General features: G+C 44.1%; 1 protein-coding gene across 1 annotated transcript in view; it reads right to left on the bottom strand.

Annotated features, from left to right (window-relative positions):
- The window catches only part of XPR1 (xenotropic and polytropic retrovirus receptor 1), a 123101-nt gene extending 103747 nt beyond the window's left edge, over nucleotides 1-19354 (bottom strand). The window contains exons 1-2 of the mRNA XM_083157180.1: nucleotides 18976-19354; nucleotides 5313-5364 (exon numbers count right to left, since the gene is read on the bottom strand). Coding sequence (XP_083013306.1) covers nucleotides 5313-5364; nucleotides 18976-19044 — 121 coding nt within the window. The 5' untranslated portion in view covers nucleotides 19045-19354. The remainder of the gene's footprint in view (nucleotides 1-5312; nucleotides 5365-18975) is intronic.
- Nucleotides 19355-21579: the final 2225 nt, after the last annotated feature.

The raw sequence follows: 21579 nt of genomic DNA, 5'->3' as shown, positions 1-21579 counted from the left end.
TAGTGGCAGAAGAGATTGCGTATAATAACTAGAAAGGCAAGAAAGCTTCTAGAACACCGTTATTCAATAAACACTCACACAATAAAATCATCAGATTCTCATAAAGTATTTACCAATGCTCCAAAGAATGTGGGACGTATTAATCCTGTGAATCAATTCTCTCCCTACACTGGCTGAAACCGGATCTATAGACCAATCATAACAAGCAGGGCCCAAATTATTACCCATCGGCCTACGTGTTTATGCAAACAATTCTCCATTATTTAGATGGCTTAGGGATTCTTGCTGCTTGAAAACCATCAGACTTATGAAACCATTTGTATGGTCCATTTGTCAAACAGTCCAAATTTTTAACTGTAAAGATTATATTAGCAATGTCCAGAACACCTTGCAAGGAAGGGGCAGAGGAGGAAAGGGAGCAGGGGGAACAAACATGAATGCAGAAGACCGAAATCGCCAGTGGACCCCGGGCAGTGAGGCAGATAATCACAATGAATAATTTACAGGCACGCTTTCATCCTGGACGCCCTGAATCCTAAGGAGTCTGGGGAGAAGGCAGCACATCTGCTAAATGAGCGGAAGAATCATGGAGGAGGGGAGAGTATAGTCCTGCTAGTGGTACCTATGCGATTTATAAATAGCGCACAAGGACACACACACTGAGGATATAGGTGCTCAGAAGACAAAAGATGAAATAAGCCAGTTAGCAGGGGGACATGACGGGAGAACATAACCTATATTAGAATAGGAATGTTAGAAGACATTAAGACGACTGTAGAACAAAGGACTGATTTGATAACCTAAGTTCAGCGTGTCAATCACCGAGAGGAAAACAAACAAGCAGACGTAAAAAGATAAAAAGAAAATCCTACTGCCAACAAGGGGGTCGATCCTGTTATATATGATGTGTGCGGATGATTCGCAGAGTGCGAATCATCACGACACCGGGCGCACTTATGGCGTGCCGAATTCGCTGAAAAGGGGTGAGAGCAAATTTCAGTTAGGGTTATTTCGGGTGCAGTTTTCAGCGTGAAAACGGCACCTCGCACCCTTCAGGGTTAATAAGATCGACCCCAAGGTTTCTTTTCATGAATGCATCACAAACTGTTGATTTGATTCCAGTAACGCATTCAATTTGCACCAGGGGATCTAGAGGAGAGAAACCACCACATGGTTTAAACTGGGCAAATAGAACAAACCGACAAACTGCTTACGAGGCAAAGCTATTCCACTACGGAAATACCAGAACGTACATTTTTTTTTACAAAATTTACCCAAGTAAAACCGTAAACATATAACACAGAATAACAGCCCAATAGGTTATCTTTGTACGGGTGGGAAATAAGAGAACATGTACATTCAGGCTTGCTAGAAGCACAGAGCCAATCTTTTACCAGAGCTTTGTATTTGGCATCTTGGAGTTCCAGTACCAGCTCCACCCAGCGCTACATATACAAGCCCCATCCTCAGGCACTGGAAATCGGTGTTGTCAGAGTAGGGACAGCTTGTGCTTGCAGCGAGAACTCTTACATGCCGACGAACCTGCCACTACTAGAGCACAGCTGTGATCTACCGTCTGCCGACCGAGAGTGCTTACAAATGCCAGGAGAGAAGCGAGCCAAACTTCAGCTCAGTGCTGAGGGGAGAGAGAGGTGTGATTGGCAGGGGAACAGCTTTTCCACAGTATCAGGAACAGTAAGTCTGCATAAAGCACTCAATTCACCATTTGTTTACATTGTAAATTCCTGATAAGAGAGTTTGTGCATATGGATATGAAATGGTCTAAAAATATACTCAGTTTAAAAAAAATAAAAAAGTTCTCTAGCAAACAGTTCACATCTGAACATCCTGTCAAATCAAGAGTATACAAATGGACGCACAAGCTCCATATATAGAAACCTGATGGACCACTAGCCTGTACCCCTGGAAGAACTATATGAATGCACATACCCAGAGAAGTGTGCCACCCTGAGATACCCAGTTAGTGGAGCAGTCTATTTTGTGATTGCGTCATGTTTAGCCAGCAGTAATGTTGAATACTAATGCCAGCATAAATACTGAACATGCTGGCAATGCCATCATCTTACAGCCTGGTCATGTCAGAAGAAATCCAAGTGAATTGCTAAAATGTGCACTGATCCGCCCGTGTGTGGCCAGTGGAAAGGCGACCTTATGTGCAGAACCTTTGCCAGTCAGTCAATTAGGATGGTTTAAAGTAGCAATCTCAATCAGTAACAATGGGATGAGGACAGAGAAAAAGAGGAAAATGTAGTTGAAGCATGACCACCTATCTTACATTTTATCATAATTTGTGGCTCATAGGACTGAGCGATTCAGTGTGAATGGCTGACCTGCACTTCCAGGGACAGCCAAAGTCCAAAGAGGAATCAAATGACTATGGTCTGTTATTCATATACTAATTACCACCACGTCAAAACGAATCAAAACAGAGCCACACTTGAATTGTTCCCTCTGGAACCATCTAGCGGCTGCTGGCATGCAAAACACTTGTGTCATCACCCCCCCCCCAGGAAAACACAGGGTTAAGAATAAGCAACACAATGTACATACTATTACAGACAAGTTCCCAACTTACATATACAGTTATGTTGCATAATTAAAGTTTTCAATTTACATTATTACAAAAAAAAAAAAAAAAGCAAAATGTGAGCGGGCTCTACTTGTGATTATTCGCAGACATAAGAGGGGGCAGAGGCTGAAGGTTTATGCTGGGCACATACATTGTCAGATTAAGGGGACATTCATTTAGCCCAATGTATTTTCATCTGATAAAAATGGCCCGATTTTGCGATTGACAGATTAGAGGTCATTTTTAATCGACCAAAGCCAGACTAGCGATTGCCTAAAACCGCATGGTATCAGGGATAAATTCCCAATCCCATCATTATTGCAGGTCTGGTGGTTGCTTATCGGGGGACTGTGCTATTAGTAGCGGTAAATTACCACTGCTTCTCCCCCGCCATTCCTCCCCAGCAAAGGAATAGATAAAATGTCAGATGAGGCAGTGAAAAAATTGCCAGATGCAGCCAACCAATGATCAGGTCAGGTTGGAAGATTTACCATGTCCACTCTTTGCTGATTGATCGCTTCAATACCCTAGGCATCAGTGTGATCCACCGATAATCTGTGGATCAGGCCGATGATTGATCATGTATGTCCGACTTGAGAGGCAGAAAGTTTATATGTAGAGGTGAGCATTGGGTACTTGTGTATTATCACGGCGCCCGATGTTTTATAAATCGCATATGATTTGCGGACGATTCGATCCGCGATGCAATTTTGCAGCTGATTTGCGGATGTTTTTCTGCGATTTCCTGCCTATCCAAGTGAGCCTGCGTCCTCCCGACCTGTTCATACCCCCACTTTCCACATCGGCGTGGAGTTGATTTTATAAAGCGCGGCGAGCCCAGTGAGCCACCGAGCCCGAAGCATGGCGAGCACCGCTAGGGGATGCGGAAAACGATCCCAAAGCGTGGTAAGCCCGGTGAGGGGACCCGGAATACACGTCAAGCAATCCGTGTCCGCTCGTCACGCTTCGGGATCGTTTTCTGCCTCTGCTAGCCGCGCTTCGGGCTCGCCACGCTTTATAAAATCAACTCCACGCCGATGTGGATAGTGGGGGTATGAACAGGTTGGGAGGACGCGCACCGCGTGCGCTCGCCACGCTTCGGCCTGACTTGGATAGTGGGGGTGTGCAAGGATGGAATAGCATGCAAATCGGCCGCAAAATCGCATCCGATTTTTGCATGTGATTTGCGGCCGCCGTGATAATACATAAGTACCGAGCATTGTGGTATATTAAAACAGCTGTTGCAAGGGGGAGGAGGAGGTGGAGAAAAAAAAAAAAAAAAGAGGCAGCAGTTAATGGCAAAGCAAAGTGTGTGAAGGGGAGGTTGGAGATGTAAGTGGTTGAGGACTTTCTAGTACCCCTTTTACACCAAAACGCCGGGTCGCACCCGGCTTTTTTAGACCCAGGTTCAAGCCGGCGTTTAGTGCAATTTACACCGGGCGGACAGCCCGGCCCGCACCCCCCTCCCCTCCCGGTGCTTGGAGATGACAGGATGATGTCATCTCCAAGCGCCAAAAGCCACCGCCGCCGGACCGGAACGCTGCTGGGGGCAGCCCAGCACTAAGGTAAACTGCTGGGCTGCCCCCAGTCACCGCGCGCACCCCCCCCCCCGCGCGCCGTCGCACAGGAGGTGAATGGATGCCGCACACAGGCATCCGTTCACCTCCCTCCCCCGCCACCACTGCTGTCTGCAGGGTATAGCAGACAGCAGCGCCGGCTGTCAGTGTCAAGCTGACAACCCGTCCAACCTGCGGACGCTGCGGTCCGCAGGTTGGACGTTCCCCATTCATGTAAATGGGAGCCGGGTCATCCGACCCGGCGTTCCCATTTACACCGCCCTCTACCCAGGTCCTAGCCGTGTTCTACCCAGGTCAGGACCTGGGTAGAAGTCCCGTGTAAAGGGACACGGCGTTAGGGATTTACACCGCCGAAGATCCAGGTCTGACCCGCCGCTGACCTGGATTTTTCGGCGGTGTAAAAGGGGTATAGGAGAGCGAGAAGCATTTCATAGGGAGCCAACGGAGAGAAAAATGGAGAGAGGCAACTAAGTTGTACTGGGTACACACTAAGATATTTTGCCAGTTCCACAGAACGGGTGAATTATCTGTAGTGCATTAGCAGGTGTTTACAAATAATAGGTCGGTGAACCTTGGTCACAGACGTATGGTGTCAGCCCTACAGCACAGCTGCGGCAGATAGATCAGCATGCTGGCTGTGTATGGGGCAAACCGCCAACCGCATGTACCCTGGCTGCAGAGACTGATACCACAGCTAGGTGAACAAATTCAATGTTCCCCCAGCCCTCCAACTACCAATGCATTTTTGAAAACATGCAGGTTCAGTGAAAACGGTATTTTCGTGAGAACCACACAGTTTTTGCACAAAAATGGGGGGTTTCGGGGGATTTTCTTCCTGTCGGTGGCTGAAAAAAGAAAACTATATACATCTTAAATACAATTTGCTTGTTCTAAAATGTAATTATTTTTTTGTTTTAATTTACAAATGGTGAAACAGACCTGACATATTTTCCTTTTGTATCGCTATTTATGGAAAGTTATTTTAAAGGTTCGCTTTGTTGTTTTTACACAATCACATCCATATTTATTATTTCATAAATATTTACATTTAAGAAATGTAAGGCAGCTATGCACATAACCCTTGTTAAATAAACTGAGACGTACTTCATTATAAATCAGTAACTGAAAGATAAAGGGCTTCTTACCTTCTATAGATGGGGCCTGGTCTTGGGCAGCATATAACATCTCCTTGAAAGCCTGTAGGACAAAGTACAGCTCATACGTTAGTTTGCACTGATGTCTAGACAAACAGAAGCTTCGTGCTTTACACAGTAACACAACTTAATAAAGAAATAATCGCTGCGTTAATGGTAAATGCATATTTAAAAAAGGGACACAACGTAATATGTACCAGTAATACCCGTGTACCTGCTCTTTTTGTTTTCCTCCTAAATAAGGTAGTAGCAACGCCGAAATTGGATGTACAAATCCGGAAAACAAAAGGACATTTGCATTGCTTTCAAACACAGGCCTATATCTATACATTTAAATACAATGGCATCTTTATCCCTCCAACCTGGAACATATGCAAAACAACACGGCAGGGTAAAGAAGAGATACTTATGCCCCTTTCCCACTGCCGCTAAAAAACGGTAAATTGCAGATTTTCAGCGCAATTTACCGTTTTAAGGCTGCAGTGGGAAAGTGCCAGAGTTGAAATACCGTTTAAAGCTAATACCCCTTTTACACCGCCGAAAAATCCGGGTCAGCTGCGGGTCAGACCCGGATCATTGGCGGTGTAAATGGGGTATATCCGTGTCCATTTACACGGGTCCTCTACCCAGTTCCTGACCTAGGTAGAACCCAGATAGGACCCGTGTAAATGGCGGTGTAAATGGTCCCGCTGCGGGTGCAGGCACCAGCAGCGGGTCCACAGCGTGCAGCTGCAGATGTGCCCAGCTGCTGCGGGAGGAGGGGGGTCCCTGCGGCTGCTGAGGGGAGGGGGGGTACCTGTCCTGTCAGCCTGCGGTCGGAGCTCAGCGGAGGGGATGATGTGTGCCACTGCTGTACCATCCCCCGGCAGCCGGTCCCTGCGGCGAATGGACAGTCAGTGTCGCCAGTCCCTCCAGCGCATATGAACTAGTACTAGTTCCCATGCGCCAGAGGGACCCCCGCCACTGACTGTACATTCGCCGCAGGAACTTCGCGGCTGCGGGGAGTGGTACAGCAGCGGCGCACATCATCTCCTCCGCTGAGTGAGCTCCGACCTCAGGCTGACAGGTACCCTTCTCCCCTCAGCAGCCGCAGGGACCCCCCTCCTCCCAGAACCCGGGGACAGCACTCCCCATCTACCCCCTAAAAAACACTGAACCTGGGTCAGCCCTGCCTTAAATTAAAATATATATATATATATTTTTTTTTTTATATTATTTAAGGCAGGGCTGACCCAGGTTCAGTGTAAATGGTGCAGACCCAGGTCAAAGTGCTGTGTAAATGGGGTATAAAGCAGGGTCAGACCCTGGATACTCCAGCATTCAAAGACCAGGGTCCGACCAGGGTTTTTGGTGTAAAAGGGGTATAAATGGTATTTCAACCCGTTTTTAAAGTCCTACACAATAAAATAATGTTTAAGAAGCAGTGGGAATGCCTCTTAAACGTTATTTAGCCTCCAGGCAGTCCCAGTGCCTGATGAGGAAGTGCTGATTAAGTATTTTTTATTATATATGTTTGTATACAGGGGAACAAGAATGTTTCCAAGTTTTTTTGGGAGGGTGGGGGGACCAAAAAAATAAATAAATAAATATATATGACTTTTCTCTAAAATCATCCTGTCAGCAGCACTTACATTGAGAGAGACGTTACCTATGTTTAATACAGATACATAGAGATTGGTTAAGTGACCTGTCTATTAAGCGATACAAACAATCCTATTGGCTGGCTGGACACCCACGGAGGGAGAATATGTCGGTATTTCAGCGTCGGGATTCTGAACGCCGGGATCCCGACCGCCGGGATATTAACTGCATCCCTTTAAATAGTATTCAATTGAAACATGGTGACCATGATATCTAGATACAGATGTCGAACCAAAAGGAGATCCAGACACATCACCTAACCTCAATAGGGCCTATCTAATCTACTTATAGACATGCCATGCTGCAGCGGTGTGGTTCAGACACCGTAAGGGGAATATCAACATACTAAAAAGAAATACAAAATGGAGTCCTAAATAGTTTAGGAGTCCATTGATTATTGGAGGAACTAGATCTCACACTATCATTTCTTAATAATGATATAAAAGTGGGGTAGGAGCCTAGTGGATTCTCAGAAAGGATCCGATGAACCCGATGAGACATTAGCTATTAAGGGGTAGGCTCTGAAAAGCGACGTTTTATATGATTTGTTAATTGCCCCATGTCACATTCCCTACTGAAAATAAAGGAGACTGCTCTTCTGCAGTACTTGGCTGATCAAATGAGCCCTTTAAACAGGATTTTGGAAGGTTAAATCAGTGTGAATCTGGGATGGTCACAAATCACACTTAAAACTATAAAATAAAAAACACTGTTGAGAGAAATCATGTTAAAATGATCCATTTTGCCAGACTTCAATTTATGTTTGTAGCCAAGAGAACGGGGTCTGTAACGCACCCATTTGATAAATGCACTGTTACACAGATCTGTTTGCTGTCTTACTGAGCCACTGGTGCTTTGAATGAAGATCAATGGATATTCCGACACCCTCCCTCCGCTTTATTCTCATACAAGGCTTCAAAAACACACATGTTCTTCCAGCAGCCCTACAAATTAACCTGTCATTTCCTTTCTGCCATCTCCCAGCACTGAGCAGCTCCCGGCTGACAGAGAGCAACTAGTTTTTTTTTTCTATTAAAGCCGGCTAGGAAATAAAGTGCTCTGGTGATAGAACAGATCTTGGCTTCAGGACAAAACATTCTATCATGGCTTTAGTGACAGATCTTTACAAACATGGTAAGATCCGATTATATAGAATCAGACTACTTATTTAGGATATTTATATCCTTCAATTAGTGCATGGTTTGCCAGACAACATTCATATCCCTCCCCTTACACTTTAAATTCCCTACGACAGACACTAGACGGTTAACATATGTCCAAAGCTATTTAAACCATTGCGAGTGTCTTTAGTGTATGGGATGAAACCTATGTAAACCTGGAGAGAACATATGAGCTCCAAAAAGATAGGCCTTGAGTGAAAGTGTGCACCAGCGCTGTGAGGCAAGAAATCTAATCTCTGTGACACCAGCATACATTCATAAAAAGATTTATTAAACAAAAAAAAAATATATTAGTATAAATAATTTTTTTTGTGTGTGTGGAGAGGGGGGGGGGGGGGGGGGAGAGAAATAGATGAACTTTGCACAAACACTTTAATCTGTTGGTTCCCAATCTGTGTGCTGGGGTGCCTCAGCTTGGTGCTACAGGACCGATTCAAAGTATTTATGGTTTTTAATATTTATGGTCAATTTAATTAGGAAAAAACACTACTATTTGTTGCTTCCAATCCTAAAATAAACAGACACAATTGATGTCTCTCACCACATATGTGACCGGGATGCGGTTAATTTCCTGGCGGTCGGAATCCCGGCGTTCAAAATCCCAAAACTTTCTCCCTCCGTGGGTGCCCACAACACCCATAGAGGGATAATAAATTAGCATGCCGAGCATAGAGGCGCACTGGGCCCGCAAGGTGTGTGTGTGTGTGTGTGGGGGGGGGGTGTCGATCCACGTCCCCCCCTTGTTGGGATTTCGAGGATCGGGATTCCAGCGGTGGGATTTTGAACGCCGGGATTCCATACCGAATCCATCTGACCCTATGGATGACACGTAAACACAATTTCCTGAATTTCTCCATAAGAAACGTTTGGCTAACAGGAGTGCCAAAAAACAAATAAATGATACTCTAGGACGAGCATGTCCAAACTGTGGCCCTCCAGCCGTGGTGAAACTACACATCCCTGCCTTGCTACAGTTTTAGCATTCCCTAATAGAAAAACTGTGGCAAAGCATGATGGGTCTTGTAGTTTGACAACAGCTGAAATGCCATAGTTTGGCATGCCTGCTATAGGGAGCCGTTATTCACAAAAGTTTGAGAACCCCTGCATTAATCTATTATCATTAATTCATTCAGGTTACAGTATATACAAAATTACTGGGAAAAAATAAGCAAAGGAATAAAACAAGTTTAAATCGAGTGATAGTTATCTATGGGAAATTTCAGTAATTCAGATGACAAGTATAAAAGGAAAAAAAAAAAAAGATCAGATTAGACAGCTATAATGTGAATATAGCGGTGGTAGGAGGGAGCGTATAATCCATTGCTTCTAGAACTCAATAACAAGAAATAAAAGTTTCTTATCTCAAGTTAGCGTGCAATTCAAAAAAAATATTTTGTGAATACGTGCATTCCTCACCCATGACATGTACAAACATACAAGGAAACAAAGGGATTTTTTTTAATGCTGCTGGTGGTTTAATACAACACAATCAGCATCTAACACACTAGCTGCGGCAGCCTCTGAATTTAACAGCTTACACTCTACGGTAAATCTGGACCTAACCAAGGTCACACGGATCCAATTTAGCAATTGACCATAAAATTCCTAAACATAATAAATGTATCCTCCCCCTTCTATACGGAGTAGAAGCGCATGGCAGGAAGAAGTCTGTGCAAGACAAGGATCTGGAATATTCTCCCGCAAGATGAAATCCCCATATCAGATATTTCCTTTTCCCATGGAAATATTGCAGACTTGAACCTGCAGGCTTTAAAACATTGGTCAGGGAACTCGGTCCTCATTACCCCACGCAGTGCATGTTTTGCAGGTCTCCTGACAGAATCACAAGTGACATAATTAACTCCACCTGCGGACCTTATAAAATGTGTCTGAGTAATTAGTACTCCTGTGCACCTGCTGGGTTACCAGCAAAACATGCACTGTGGGGTAATGAGGACCGAGTTCCCTGACCACTGCTTTAAAAGAAGCACTTTCAGCTGACCAGGTAGGCCCTGACGTGATAAAATAGATATGTCAAATAACATTGTAGGCATGTATTACATATGTTTATTTCCGAACATATAGAAGTGTGCAGCTTAATTTCAACGAATGTATTAATGAACAGAAATTGATGGAGCTGGGATTTATTTGCCTAATTTTTCACATGTGATCCACAGAGAGGTTGAAGTAGCCACCTGAATCGCAGAACCGCTTCCTGCTGAAAATAGCTGCAAAGTAGAAGCATCTGTTATTAGCCTTGTCAAAATATAACCATGTTCCTCTTCAAGTCTTAGGATTCTGGGTAAGAGTCTATTTATATGGAATGTAGAGGATAGCAGACTTCATTAATAGGTCAACCTATATTTTGATACAGACTTATTTATGGGAAATGATACAAATGCTAAATATATAATAAATTTCTGTGCCATGCTCTGCCAGCCATGCCGATAGCAATTGTGCCAACATGGCAAATTTTGCCTCGAACCTCCTGGAGTGCAGTGAAAAGTAGCAATGCCGGCAGAACATTCTAATGGAGCTTACACACGGTGCGAATTCAGCCAGTCCGATCCGTAAAAAAAAAAAAATCCTAAAATCGATCCGTGAGTAGGAGCCATAGCGATAGCAGTGCGCGGCACCAGCCATCGCCGGGTGATTACGATCCTGCATTCTGGATAAATTAGTCAGATCGCCAGTAACAGTGGCCCTGACAGATCACTCAGCACTGAGAGATCTGGCATCGCTCAGCACAGTCGCCCTGTGTATAAGCCCCATAAATCATCAAATCTGAATGCCCCCCTTTGAGTTGCTCATTTTTATTTTATTGTTTGTTTGTTTGTTTTAAATTCAATACCAATTATCTACTGTATGTTTATTTATTGTGCGCAAGGCACCTTACACATGCATAAACAAACAATTCAAGGAACTGGCTTCCTATATGGATCTGTCACACAAAGAATTGAGAAATAATTCTTACCAGCATGTAAAAGAAACCCATCGCATAAAATCAATACAGACTCCTTTGGGATCTCCGCCTTTTACAGAATATCATTGCTGGCTTCTGAGATCAATTATTTCAGGTGTCTTACTGCTGGCCCTTTGTGTCTGTCAATCACCCGCTTAGGTCAATAGTTGTTCTACGCCACACTTTCCTTTCTCTCGCTCTCTTTCACCCACCTAGGTTACAATAGCATTCAAAAGCTCCGCTGCAGTTTTGATAGATTTGTTACAATAATAAAAAAGGTTATCTGCTGGAAACTAGCGGAGTCAAATGTGGACGGTCAATTGCTGTATAATAGCATAGGAACATAGTCATGAGCTGCTAAAGACAGAGCTTGTGCCTGTGCAGTGTACCTGATGTTACCATAGGAAAAGGGCCACGCTTCACGTAGCATAATCTGGCCCCCAGCTTAAAGAAAACCAAACACACACCTCCCAACTACAGCACCCTCTCCTACTGCCGTACATGAGGTTACCAAATTGTTCAGTGTAGCTGGCATTATACAAGCGAACAAGCAAAAGTGGCCCGCATTCAGAATAGATCACATTTGTAAAGCAGCCTGCGAGCAATGCAAATTCAGTAGATTTCCCACTCCCTTGATGCATTTGAAACTGGCTGGGATCAAACATCGTGACCATTGGTTGCCACGGCTTACTCAGGCTAGACATCGCATGGCAACTTGAGATATAAAGGAAACTGCGTTTCAAAACAGTCCTTGGTCTTGCCACTCCTGTTTCTGGCAAAGCAAGTCGTCACCGTCCATCCCCCACAAAATGTCTCTGCTTTTAATTAGGCAGAGGCATTCGCAATACTGTGATACAATGCTACCCTGTGCATGGGCAGATTCCCAATAATCTGAGCGATCCAGTGGAATGAGGGCCAGTGTCTCCTCCTGGAATGAGGGCCAGTTCTACTTTTTGAAGGCCTGCACAGATTAGAACCAGGACACAACCTAATACTTGAAGCAACCAGCCTGTGATGCTGCCCCGCAGCTTTATACCAGTCCTACTTCTTATAGCTCAATTCACTAATTGGTTAGGGTACAGGGTCAACTATAAAGGGTTCACATTAAATTAGAAGCTAATTTTAACACAGATCTCTGTTCACCACCTCCTGAAGCTTTAACAGAAATATGCCATAAGGTTTTTGCCCTAACCGCAGCCACCACAAACGCATTAACCCGTTTCTCCAGGCACTTATTCCAGAATCCATGGGTCAATATGTTAACCTAGGGGTAGAAGTCTGAGGCGGCGGCGGCGGCGGCTCCCCCCCCCCCCCCCCTTGCACAGTGAGTATGGAGGCTGAATGATTCTTTCCCCAAATGTGCTTAGGCAGCTTATAAAAATCGGCCAAAGTTCGGCACTTCCCACAAAGTGACAGCAAAAGGAGGAAGTTTTAACTACAAATTATGATCAATAATCCCTGTTTACGTCAGCTTTCCCCTCACGTTTGGAATCACATAAATTCTCTGCACTAAAGTGCATTCAAATTTTTTAATCCACTGTGTTTAGGTGGAAGATGATATTCTATTTTACCTGTTATGCCAAAATAGCAGTTGGGGGAAATAGGTACATACCAACTAGGAACAGTAACCCCGGAACTCATTCTAAAAATCAAAAGGCCTTGGCAAATACATCATAATGTAATAAAAAGAAAGGATTAACAATAAACTAGACACACACACACACACACCAGAAAAAGGTTTATGAAACTAAAAAGAAAAAAAAAACACAACGTAGGCAAGTGGCCTTCACATGCAATGTAAGAGCAACAAAAGGTCAAGCACAGCCTTCAAGCACAGCATAAAACCAAGGGCGCACCAGCCTAACACTTGGCTTCTGGCAACGTACCAGCAATTGAAATAAAGCAGCTAATAATTTGATGTGTGCCAATTGAAGCCACACCTAACTCAGGAAAATCCAATATAAAACAATGCATACTTTCCCCAAAACCTCAGCCTTGCAATTAATAGATAGACCAAGGCTATTTCTAACCACACAAACAGGAAGCGGTTATACTGGGTAAACAGAGGAGGGCAAGTACATGCCAAGCGCTATTCTGGATAAGAGGGGTAACTTCAATCAAGGCCTACAGTGCCCAATAAATCACCAGTGACTATCATTATGCGATAGTTATTTCGGACCCTGCGGATAGTTTGCCTACAGTAATGGCTCGTACTCCGGGAAGGTGCAGTGCTGGAACACAAAGACAGAGGCTGTAAGCAGCTCCCATTCTCCCACAGATCTCATTAACTAAACATGACGGCTATAATGAAAAACTAACCTGAGCAAAGAACTATGAAAAGAATACAGCTCCCGTTTATGTGAGAGATTACAGCATTTATAGGATGGCAATTTGATTTTGCACTGGAATAATAATACCTATTTCTGGAAAATCCCAAGTGAATAATAAATAATCGGAAGAGCTCTCCACTTTATGTCATCACACATTAAAGCAGAACGGAGGCCATGACTACTGTTCCATCATTGTAATTCTGTACCAGGAGAATATATAGAACAGACGTGCTTACTTTAAATCAGAATTACACCAAGAACATGAACTTGTTGCTCTTAGTGCATTAGTTCAATGTACAACACATATGCAGGCACAGTCGCATGTAAGATACTGTACTGTCATTGAGCAGGGGGAACTCCTTCATAAGGCCTAATTCAGACCTGATGGCAGGGCAAATTTGCTCTCAAAATGGGCGAAACCATGCTGCACTGCAGGTGGGTCAGGTGTAACATGTGCACAGAGAGTTAGTTTTGTGTGGTGTTTTGTAATGCTGGCCACACATCAGACCAACTTTCCTCCAACCATCCAACTAGTTGCTTGGATGGATTAAAAATATGGTACTGGATGGGAGAAATGGACAATCAGAAATGTGCTCACAAACCCAGGAAAATGGACAAAAACATTCAGTCAAATTGTTTAAATCAAACAGGTGCAACTACAGTACCGTGTCTGAGCGACAGGTTTTGTCCTTTTCCAGATTTTGGGAGCAAATTTCTGAAGTAAATATTACATTTGCTCCCAACCAGTACCATATTTTTATTCCATCCAAGCAACTAGTTGGATGGTTGGAGGAAAGTTGGTCTGATGTGTGGCCACCATTAGGGCCTGAAGGAGCACCGCCAACCTGCCCTCTAACTCTGTTACAGTAAAACGTGGTCCGTGAACACGTGGAATGCTAACCTTCACCTATAACAGCCGCATTCAAAGGAGCTGGTTATGCCGGCTCCACCCCGATGCCGCCAGGCCTTAAGAGAGACAACGTGTTCACGGAGGCGATTCAGGCGCAAAAGGAAAACAATTCACCCAAATTTAACTCTCTCTACACATGATACATCAACCCCACCTGCAGTGCACATGGTTTTGCCCATTTTGAAAAAAAAAAATCCTCAGTGTTAACAGTGGCAGAATGCCAACAGTCCAACTGTTTTGTAGTGTTCATTCTAGAACCCACCATATTTGAAAACCCATGCAGTTCCTGTTCCCTGCCTGGGGTGTCCCGGTCTGCTGTAGTGCTTCTAGCAAAGTGTGGTCTGTGGTCAGCACTCATATGCAAACCAGACCTGTAGTGTTTCTAGCACAGCATATAGCGACACCCAGGCAGGGAACAGGAACTGCATTGGTTTTCAAAGATGGTGGGTGCTAGAATGAACACTAGGATGGGATGCAGTCAACATCATGCCGATGGTCAGAATCCAATGTATAAAGGTTAAATATAGGGTTATGTTTAGAAGATGGTTAGGGTACAAATACTACAATCTGTTGGGATTTTGGACACTGTCCACCGGCATGCCGAGTGCCAGGATATCGTACCTAGCCCCGGATTACACTCGGAGCACAATATGCTAAAACCTAGACAGGATCCTATCACCCCAGTCCCCATAAAAACATACTCAATAGACTTTAGGGGTTAGCTTCCAATTTGCTGGAATATTTCAAATATATCAGTACCAACCACATATAAGTCGCTGCCATTTGGGGTTCACATTCATTGTATTTAACATGTGGATGCCTACTTATTGTAATAAGCATTATTATTAAAACACATTTTTTCCCATTAACATCTGAAATTGCCAAAAATATTCAGCAATATCATATGTCTTAACAGGGTCATTTATGATTTAAGTCATATCACGTCAGCACATTTTACAGTAGACTGTAATAGCAATGACTGTAGCATTGAGGGGGCTGTTCATACTGCACATCAGGACTGTCTAGCTCCTGATCTTCAGAAAGCCTCTCCATCAGCCACAAGCAACAATGGGTAAGGCCATATAAAGACATCCTAAGCTTATTGGAGCAAATTGCTGTCCCCACTGTGAATAATTGGGACTGCGGACTGAGAGTATTGGGGTGTAATCACTTCCAGGAGGCAGGACATACTGTCATAGCACTACAGACCATTCTTAACATGGATGAATTCTATATGAGAAGCACTACATGAAAAACAGAAAGTGTACCAGGCCCCAAACCTCTCTTCCCTTTGCATTTAATGTATCAGGTGCCAGATATTGCCTGTCAAATCCCGAAGCACACAATCACCTCATGTGACTCTACGGCTTATCATTACCAAATTACCAGTGATACCAACATCACACTGTATTAAATACCACCATCAGCCTGCAAGACCTTTACAGAGCTATGATTTACCATGTCAGTCATGCTGTGTTCTGGTCAGTGCAACAGTAACATACTTTATTAATTTATTTATTATATATATAAAAATGGCGGGATACCCAGCACAATGTCCTCTAGCAATGAAGATAAAGGTCCACTAATAGTCCACGATGAGTGCAGCTTTCCCTCAAGGAGATCCTCACCACAGAATTTGCAGAAAAAAAAAACACAAGCGCACCAATGAGTATGTAAAAAGTAACAATTTTACTATGCAAATTAGCTCACATACATCGAGGATTAAAACATTCGGCTTCCAGCATATGGTAAAGCATCATATCAATACGGGGAAGACGGCAGGAGACTTCTGGGTAGAACACCACTGGATATGGCGCCCACACCGGACAGTTCAGTCACCGCCACACCGACCACAGGATGCTGCACGCTGGAGGGGGATGGACCAGACACGCCAATGCGTCAGGATTCTAGCACGCCCAACTAGTTTCATCACCGAACTGTCTTCGTCACACCCCCTGACAAAGTCCGTTTGGTGACAAAACTATTTGGGCGTGCTAGAATCCTGACGCAGGCGTGTCTTGTCCATCCCCCCCCAGCGTTCAGCATCCTGTGGTCGGTGTGGCGGTGACTGAACCCTCCGATGTGGGCGCCGTATCCAGCAGAGTTCTACACTGAAGTCTCCTGCAGTCTTCCCCGTATTGATATGATGCTTTACCATATGCTGGAAGCCGAATGTGTTAATCCTCGATGTACGTGAGCTAATTTGCATAGTAAAATTGTTACTTTTTACATACTCATTAGTGCGCTTTTTCTGCAAAATAATATACACATACATACACACTATATTATACAATCTGGGCTTTATGTATTGTGTTTCATGTATATCATTACTGTGCTACTAATCCATAAACAATTTTTCTGGACACAGATTTTCCAGAAAAGGTCAGCAATCCAGACCTGAATTATAATTGGGGAATTACTAAACAGTATAATAATTAAAATCACTTTAATATGCTCCAAAGGTCTATTTCTGTACCGAAACAGAATAGGAAAAGCGGTATTGCGCTAACAATAGAATTGTATTTTTCCCCTAAGGTGGCTGCTATTTTGTGATTATTTTACTTTTGATCACCATTGTATGTGTATGTGTTATTGGTGCTAGGAGAGATGTACATCAGATACCAATGTACCTATTTTATTTTTTGTTATTTAGTAATATTTGTTAAAATAGTACAGAAGTCATTTAAAAAAAAAATAAATAAAAGTAGCATGTGTTCCCTTTCCATTTATTTTGTCTCGATGAGGACATAAAACAAGACAAGAAATTCAGCTGAAATTAAACATAAATGGAAAGCTGGAAATGCTTTGAAAAAAAAAATGATACATGAACGGGTCATGTGTGTAGACTGGCATGTACTCCCGGGGATCATGCTTAACAGACAGCTTTCAGAAATGAAACACATTTTGCCATTGGGAAACAAAAAAATAATAATAAATAAAATACATATACATACAATGTAAGGGTCTGTAACTCTAATGCTGTAGTGTACACAAATACTTGTTGCATGTGCTTTGCAATTTTGGTACAACCACACAGACTTTTTAGAAATGTCACTGTTACAAATCATAAAATCACATACCAAAGCTATAGGTTCAATCATCAATAAAATAAGACCCCTCTCCAACATTCACTGAATGATTTTGCCTTTCTATAGCCACATACAGTATATATCCAGCAGGGGATAATTATTGTGGGTGAGACTATATGGAAGCACTAAGCAAAGACCTTGAAGACTATTCAGCACCATAACAAAGAAAAGCACCAAAAAAAATGCAAAGTGGTTGTTTCTATTCCTCTTTATTTACCCCTTGTCCTACATTTCAGCCAATTCATACAACAACTCAAAAGGACGACCAAAAACACACAATATATAGATACAGAACGAAAATAATTTTATCCATTATTTTTAGGGCCATCCCATAAAATTGCTGGCAACCAACTGTAGTTTTTGAAAAATATAATGTGAAGCTTTATTCTAAAATTAACATAATACATCTCATCCTATACCAGCACTGTACAGGGGAAGTTTTTGAATTTAAGAACTGAAACAAGGACGTGGTCTGATTTAGCAGGATACAGTAGATTGGTAGCAATATGAAGTTTATTTTCTGTGATTTTAATCCCAACAGTAATGTGATTATTTAATGTTGATGATTAATATGTTGTATTAAACTCATGGCTGAAATCCCCCAAGAATGTCTCATTGTATGACCGTAATCATCCAAAGGCACTGGTTTCAATGACAATTATATTGCAAGACATCTATTAACTCCTGAATTCTACACTCATATCAGGATGAAGGTGTATACTTTTCAAATAGGTGTGTACCAGTCTGACCACTCTGTCATAGTGCCACACATGCTTCACATATCCTGGCTCAGATCTACCTGAAATATTATACATGATGATGGAAAGCCTGCAGACAATGCTGTTCCATATACATCCCTTACTCCAAGGCTTTAGGAGAAAAAGCTGATTCAGCTGCACAAAGCCAATACCCCTGGCAGCAGGTTTGTACCCAGCTGTCACACCTTCTCCCACCTGGTCTACACTGGCAGATTAGGTGCTGTGATAAGCGGATAGCTGATAATCACTGCATGTCCTTCTCACACTATGTAATCACATTACATTACACCATTGTCAAGCAAGTAATACAGAAGTTTCCAAAAAGGTAAGAAAATTATTTGCATTGTCTGCGAACGATTGTAATGGGGAACCCAGGACTGGTGGGTTGGAAGTACCAGTTGGTATTGAGATGGGATGAGGATCTGTACAGATCACCTATAATGAAGACATATATATATATATATATATATATATATATATATAATCACACACCTTATTGATATCCCAGCGTAAGCAAACGGTCTGCTTGTGACAGCTGTACCATTTAGCTAGGACGGCACATACAGAAGGTAAGAGGAACTACAAGACTCAGCAAGTCCGCACCCCCCACACAAAATCAATGCTTGGACTTGCAGTTCTACGGATGCTGTCAGACAGTCTGCATAGACAGATCAAAATACAGGAGGGACACAGATGATAGATAGATAGATAGATAGATAGATAGATAGATAGATAGATAGATAGATAGATAGATAGCACTGGCGCAGTGAGGCAGCTGCTCACCTCATACTGTATGTACTGTTTCCTCCACTCCGGGGTGATGTGAGCGGACAGATGCTCTGCGAACTTCATCCTGAGCCCGGGCCCTCAGGGGCCCCGCTGCTGCCTCTACCGCGCAACGCCGCTGCCGTTGGATCCCGGGGACTGCTCCGGCTCATGTGTCCCGCACTGTCCGGTCGCCTCCCCGGTTGTGGCGGCGTGTTTCGGAAGATGCCTAATCGCCCGTCGGCTGTGTCTTGCTCCTGGGAAAAGCGGGTGCCGGTGCTGCTGCCTGTGACGCCGTTCTCTGGCTGCTGCTTCACAGCATCTCCCAGTTCTGCCTCCTCACTGGCCACGCCGCCATCTTTCCAGCACTCCCACTGCGTCTGCGCAGTGTCCGCCCACACTCCACGTCAGTGCCATGGCAACCGCATTGTGTGGCGGCAGTGAGGGGGGGCTTACTGTGCAGCGGAAGCGGACCGGGGTCGAAACAACCAATAAGGTTTGAATGGGGCGGGGTTTTGCGGCGTAGCCACACCGTCTTTGTATGCAGCATAATGTGTTGTGCTGCGGCACTGTGGGGGGCGGAGTTACTAAGGCACCGCCTTTATGTTTGGAAAGCGCTCTCATCTCTTCATTGGCAGCCAGTGCTGTTGTACTAATCGCTGTGTGGTGTATGTAGTACATGTATGGGTGTGCGACCTACAGTATAACAGGCCCGCCTACATGTATGTGTCCAAAGCAATGGGAGAGTGACACAATGATACCTGTGTAAATAAGAGACAGCCAACAGTGCTGTATACAATGCACGGGATGGGTATCTGGTCGATTAGTCAACAGTAATTTAAGTTGACAGTCAACCAATTGATCGACAGGCAAAAGGTCCACATGCACTAGGTCAACAATGACAAAAACGTTGACACAAACAATGGGTCGACATGGCGATGGTCGACACATTAAAGGTCACCATGATTTTTTTTCTACATTTTTTCACTCAGATATTTTACATTCCATGTGAACTACAAAAAGTGAAAACTGATCTTTTCATGTGTCGAACATTTCCTCATCTACCTTTGTTCTGATCCTTTGTCCATGACAACTTAGTGCATGCTGAACTTTCTCAAGTGTCAACCTTTTCACTGTCAACCAATACTGGTCGACTTAATGACAGTTGACCTTGTTCCAGTCAACCTAATGATTCACATCCCACGGGATGTACTGAAAGCAATGACAGCTCCTGTCTGCATAACTGGAGTGCCTTATGATTATAATGGGAGCAGACTGGCCCTTTATGTGTATCTCATACAATGTTAAACCTATGCACTCATATGTTTTACTTGTGGATAGACATGGAATGACAGCTCTCTGTACTATGGAGTTGCAGCTGCTTTATTTGCCAGGCTTATGCTAACATGCCATTAAAGCAAAGCATTTGTCCCATGACCCCTGATCTTCCTATGATCTCCAGTGCCCAAGTGCACAGACTAATCCCTTTCTGTATGCACTAACCTATACCCATACCCAGGGCTATTTTCCAGCAGGCTCCAGCAGGAACTGAGACCCTTATTCTAGTTCACTCTTTCTGACAAAATATTTCTTATGCTGTGTACACACGGGGGCGATAGGGGCTATAATCGCTGGAATATGGTCGCAGGCGACCATATTGCCAGTGATGGAAGTGTGCCCCGGCGATAAATCGCCGGGTGCGCGCTCCCGTTTTCTGCCCCATTGTAATCACTGGTCGCAGGAGCTTGCTTACCTCTGCAGCTCCCCCAGCAGAGGTTCCTTTTCATCAGCGACCATCTCTGGTCGCTGATGAAAAGCAGACACTGAGCAATATATTGCAAGCAATATATTGCTAGCAATATATCTCCCCCCGTGTGTACGCACCTTTAGGTGGACAAAACCATGTGCACTGCAGGTGAGGCAGGTGTAAAACCCCACCCAAATCTAATTATCTCTGCACAAGTAACACCTGCCTCACCTGCAGTGCACATGGTTTAGTCCGTCTAAGAAATATTTTGTCAGAAAGAGTGAACTAGAATAAGGGCCTCAGATCCTGCAGGAGCCTGCAGAAAAATAGCCCTGCCCATACCCCAATGAATACCCATGATGAAAAATGAGGAATGACAACTGTTTCTATGGAATGACAGCTATAATATGAGCCTGATTCAGGTTTGATCGGTATGGCTCGAATTCGGGCCAGTGACCGATGTTGCGGGTCTGCGTATGCTTGTGGGCAAAAATACGCATGTGCAGATCGATTGTGCCATTGCCTTCGGTGAGCATCACACTCACCCGGTGTTGAGGCAAGGGGTCGGAGAATGGGCTGATGGGAATGCCCAGTGCTTTATGGGCATCCCCATAAAAATGCTGGGTGTTCCCGTGGGAACGCAGGCGGGAGCTGATGCCTGCTTGGGGTGGGCGGATGATGTCACATGCAGTGGCGTAACTATCGTCCCGCAGCCCCCCGCGGTGGCGCGGAGGCGCTGAGGGTATGTGGGCACCGGGGGGGCTGCGGGACGATAGTTACTCACTGGTTGCCTTCTGCCGCCGCTGGTTTTATTTGCACCGGGTCCCAGCTCTCCCGAGTCCCGGCAGCCGCAGCGCTTCTAATACAAAAAGGTG

The sequence above is a fragment of the Crinia signifera genome, chromosome 8, assembly GCF_055691185.1.
Source record: "Crinia signifera chromosome 8, ASM5569118v1, whole genome shotgun sequence".
NCBI classification, from domain to species: domain Eukaryota; kingdom Metazoa; phylum Chordata; class Amphibia; order Anura; family Myobatrachidae; genus Crinia; species Crinia signifera.
This window is presented reverse-complemented; position numbering and strand designations above follow the sequence as displayed.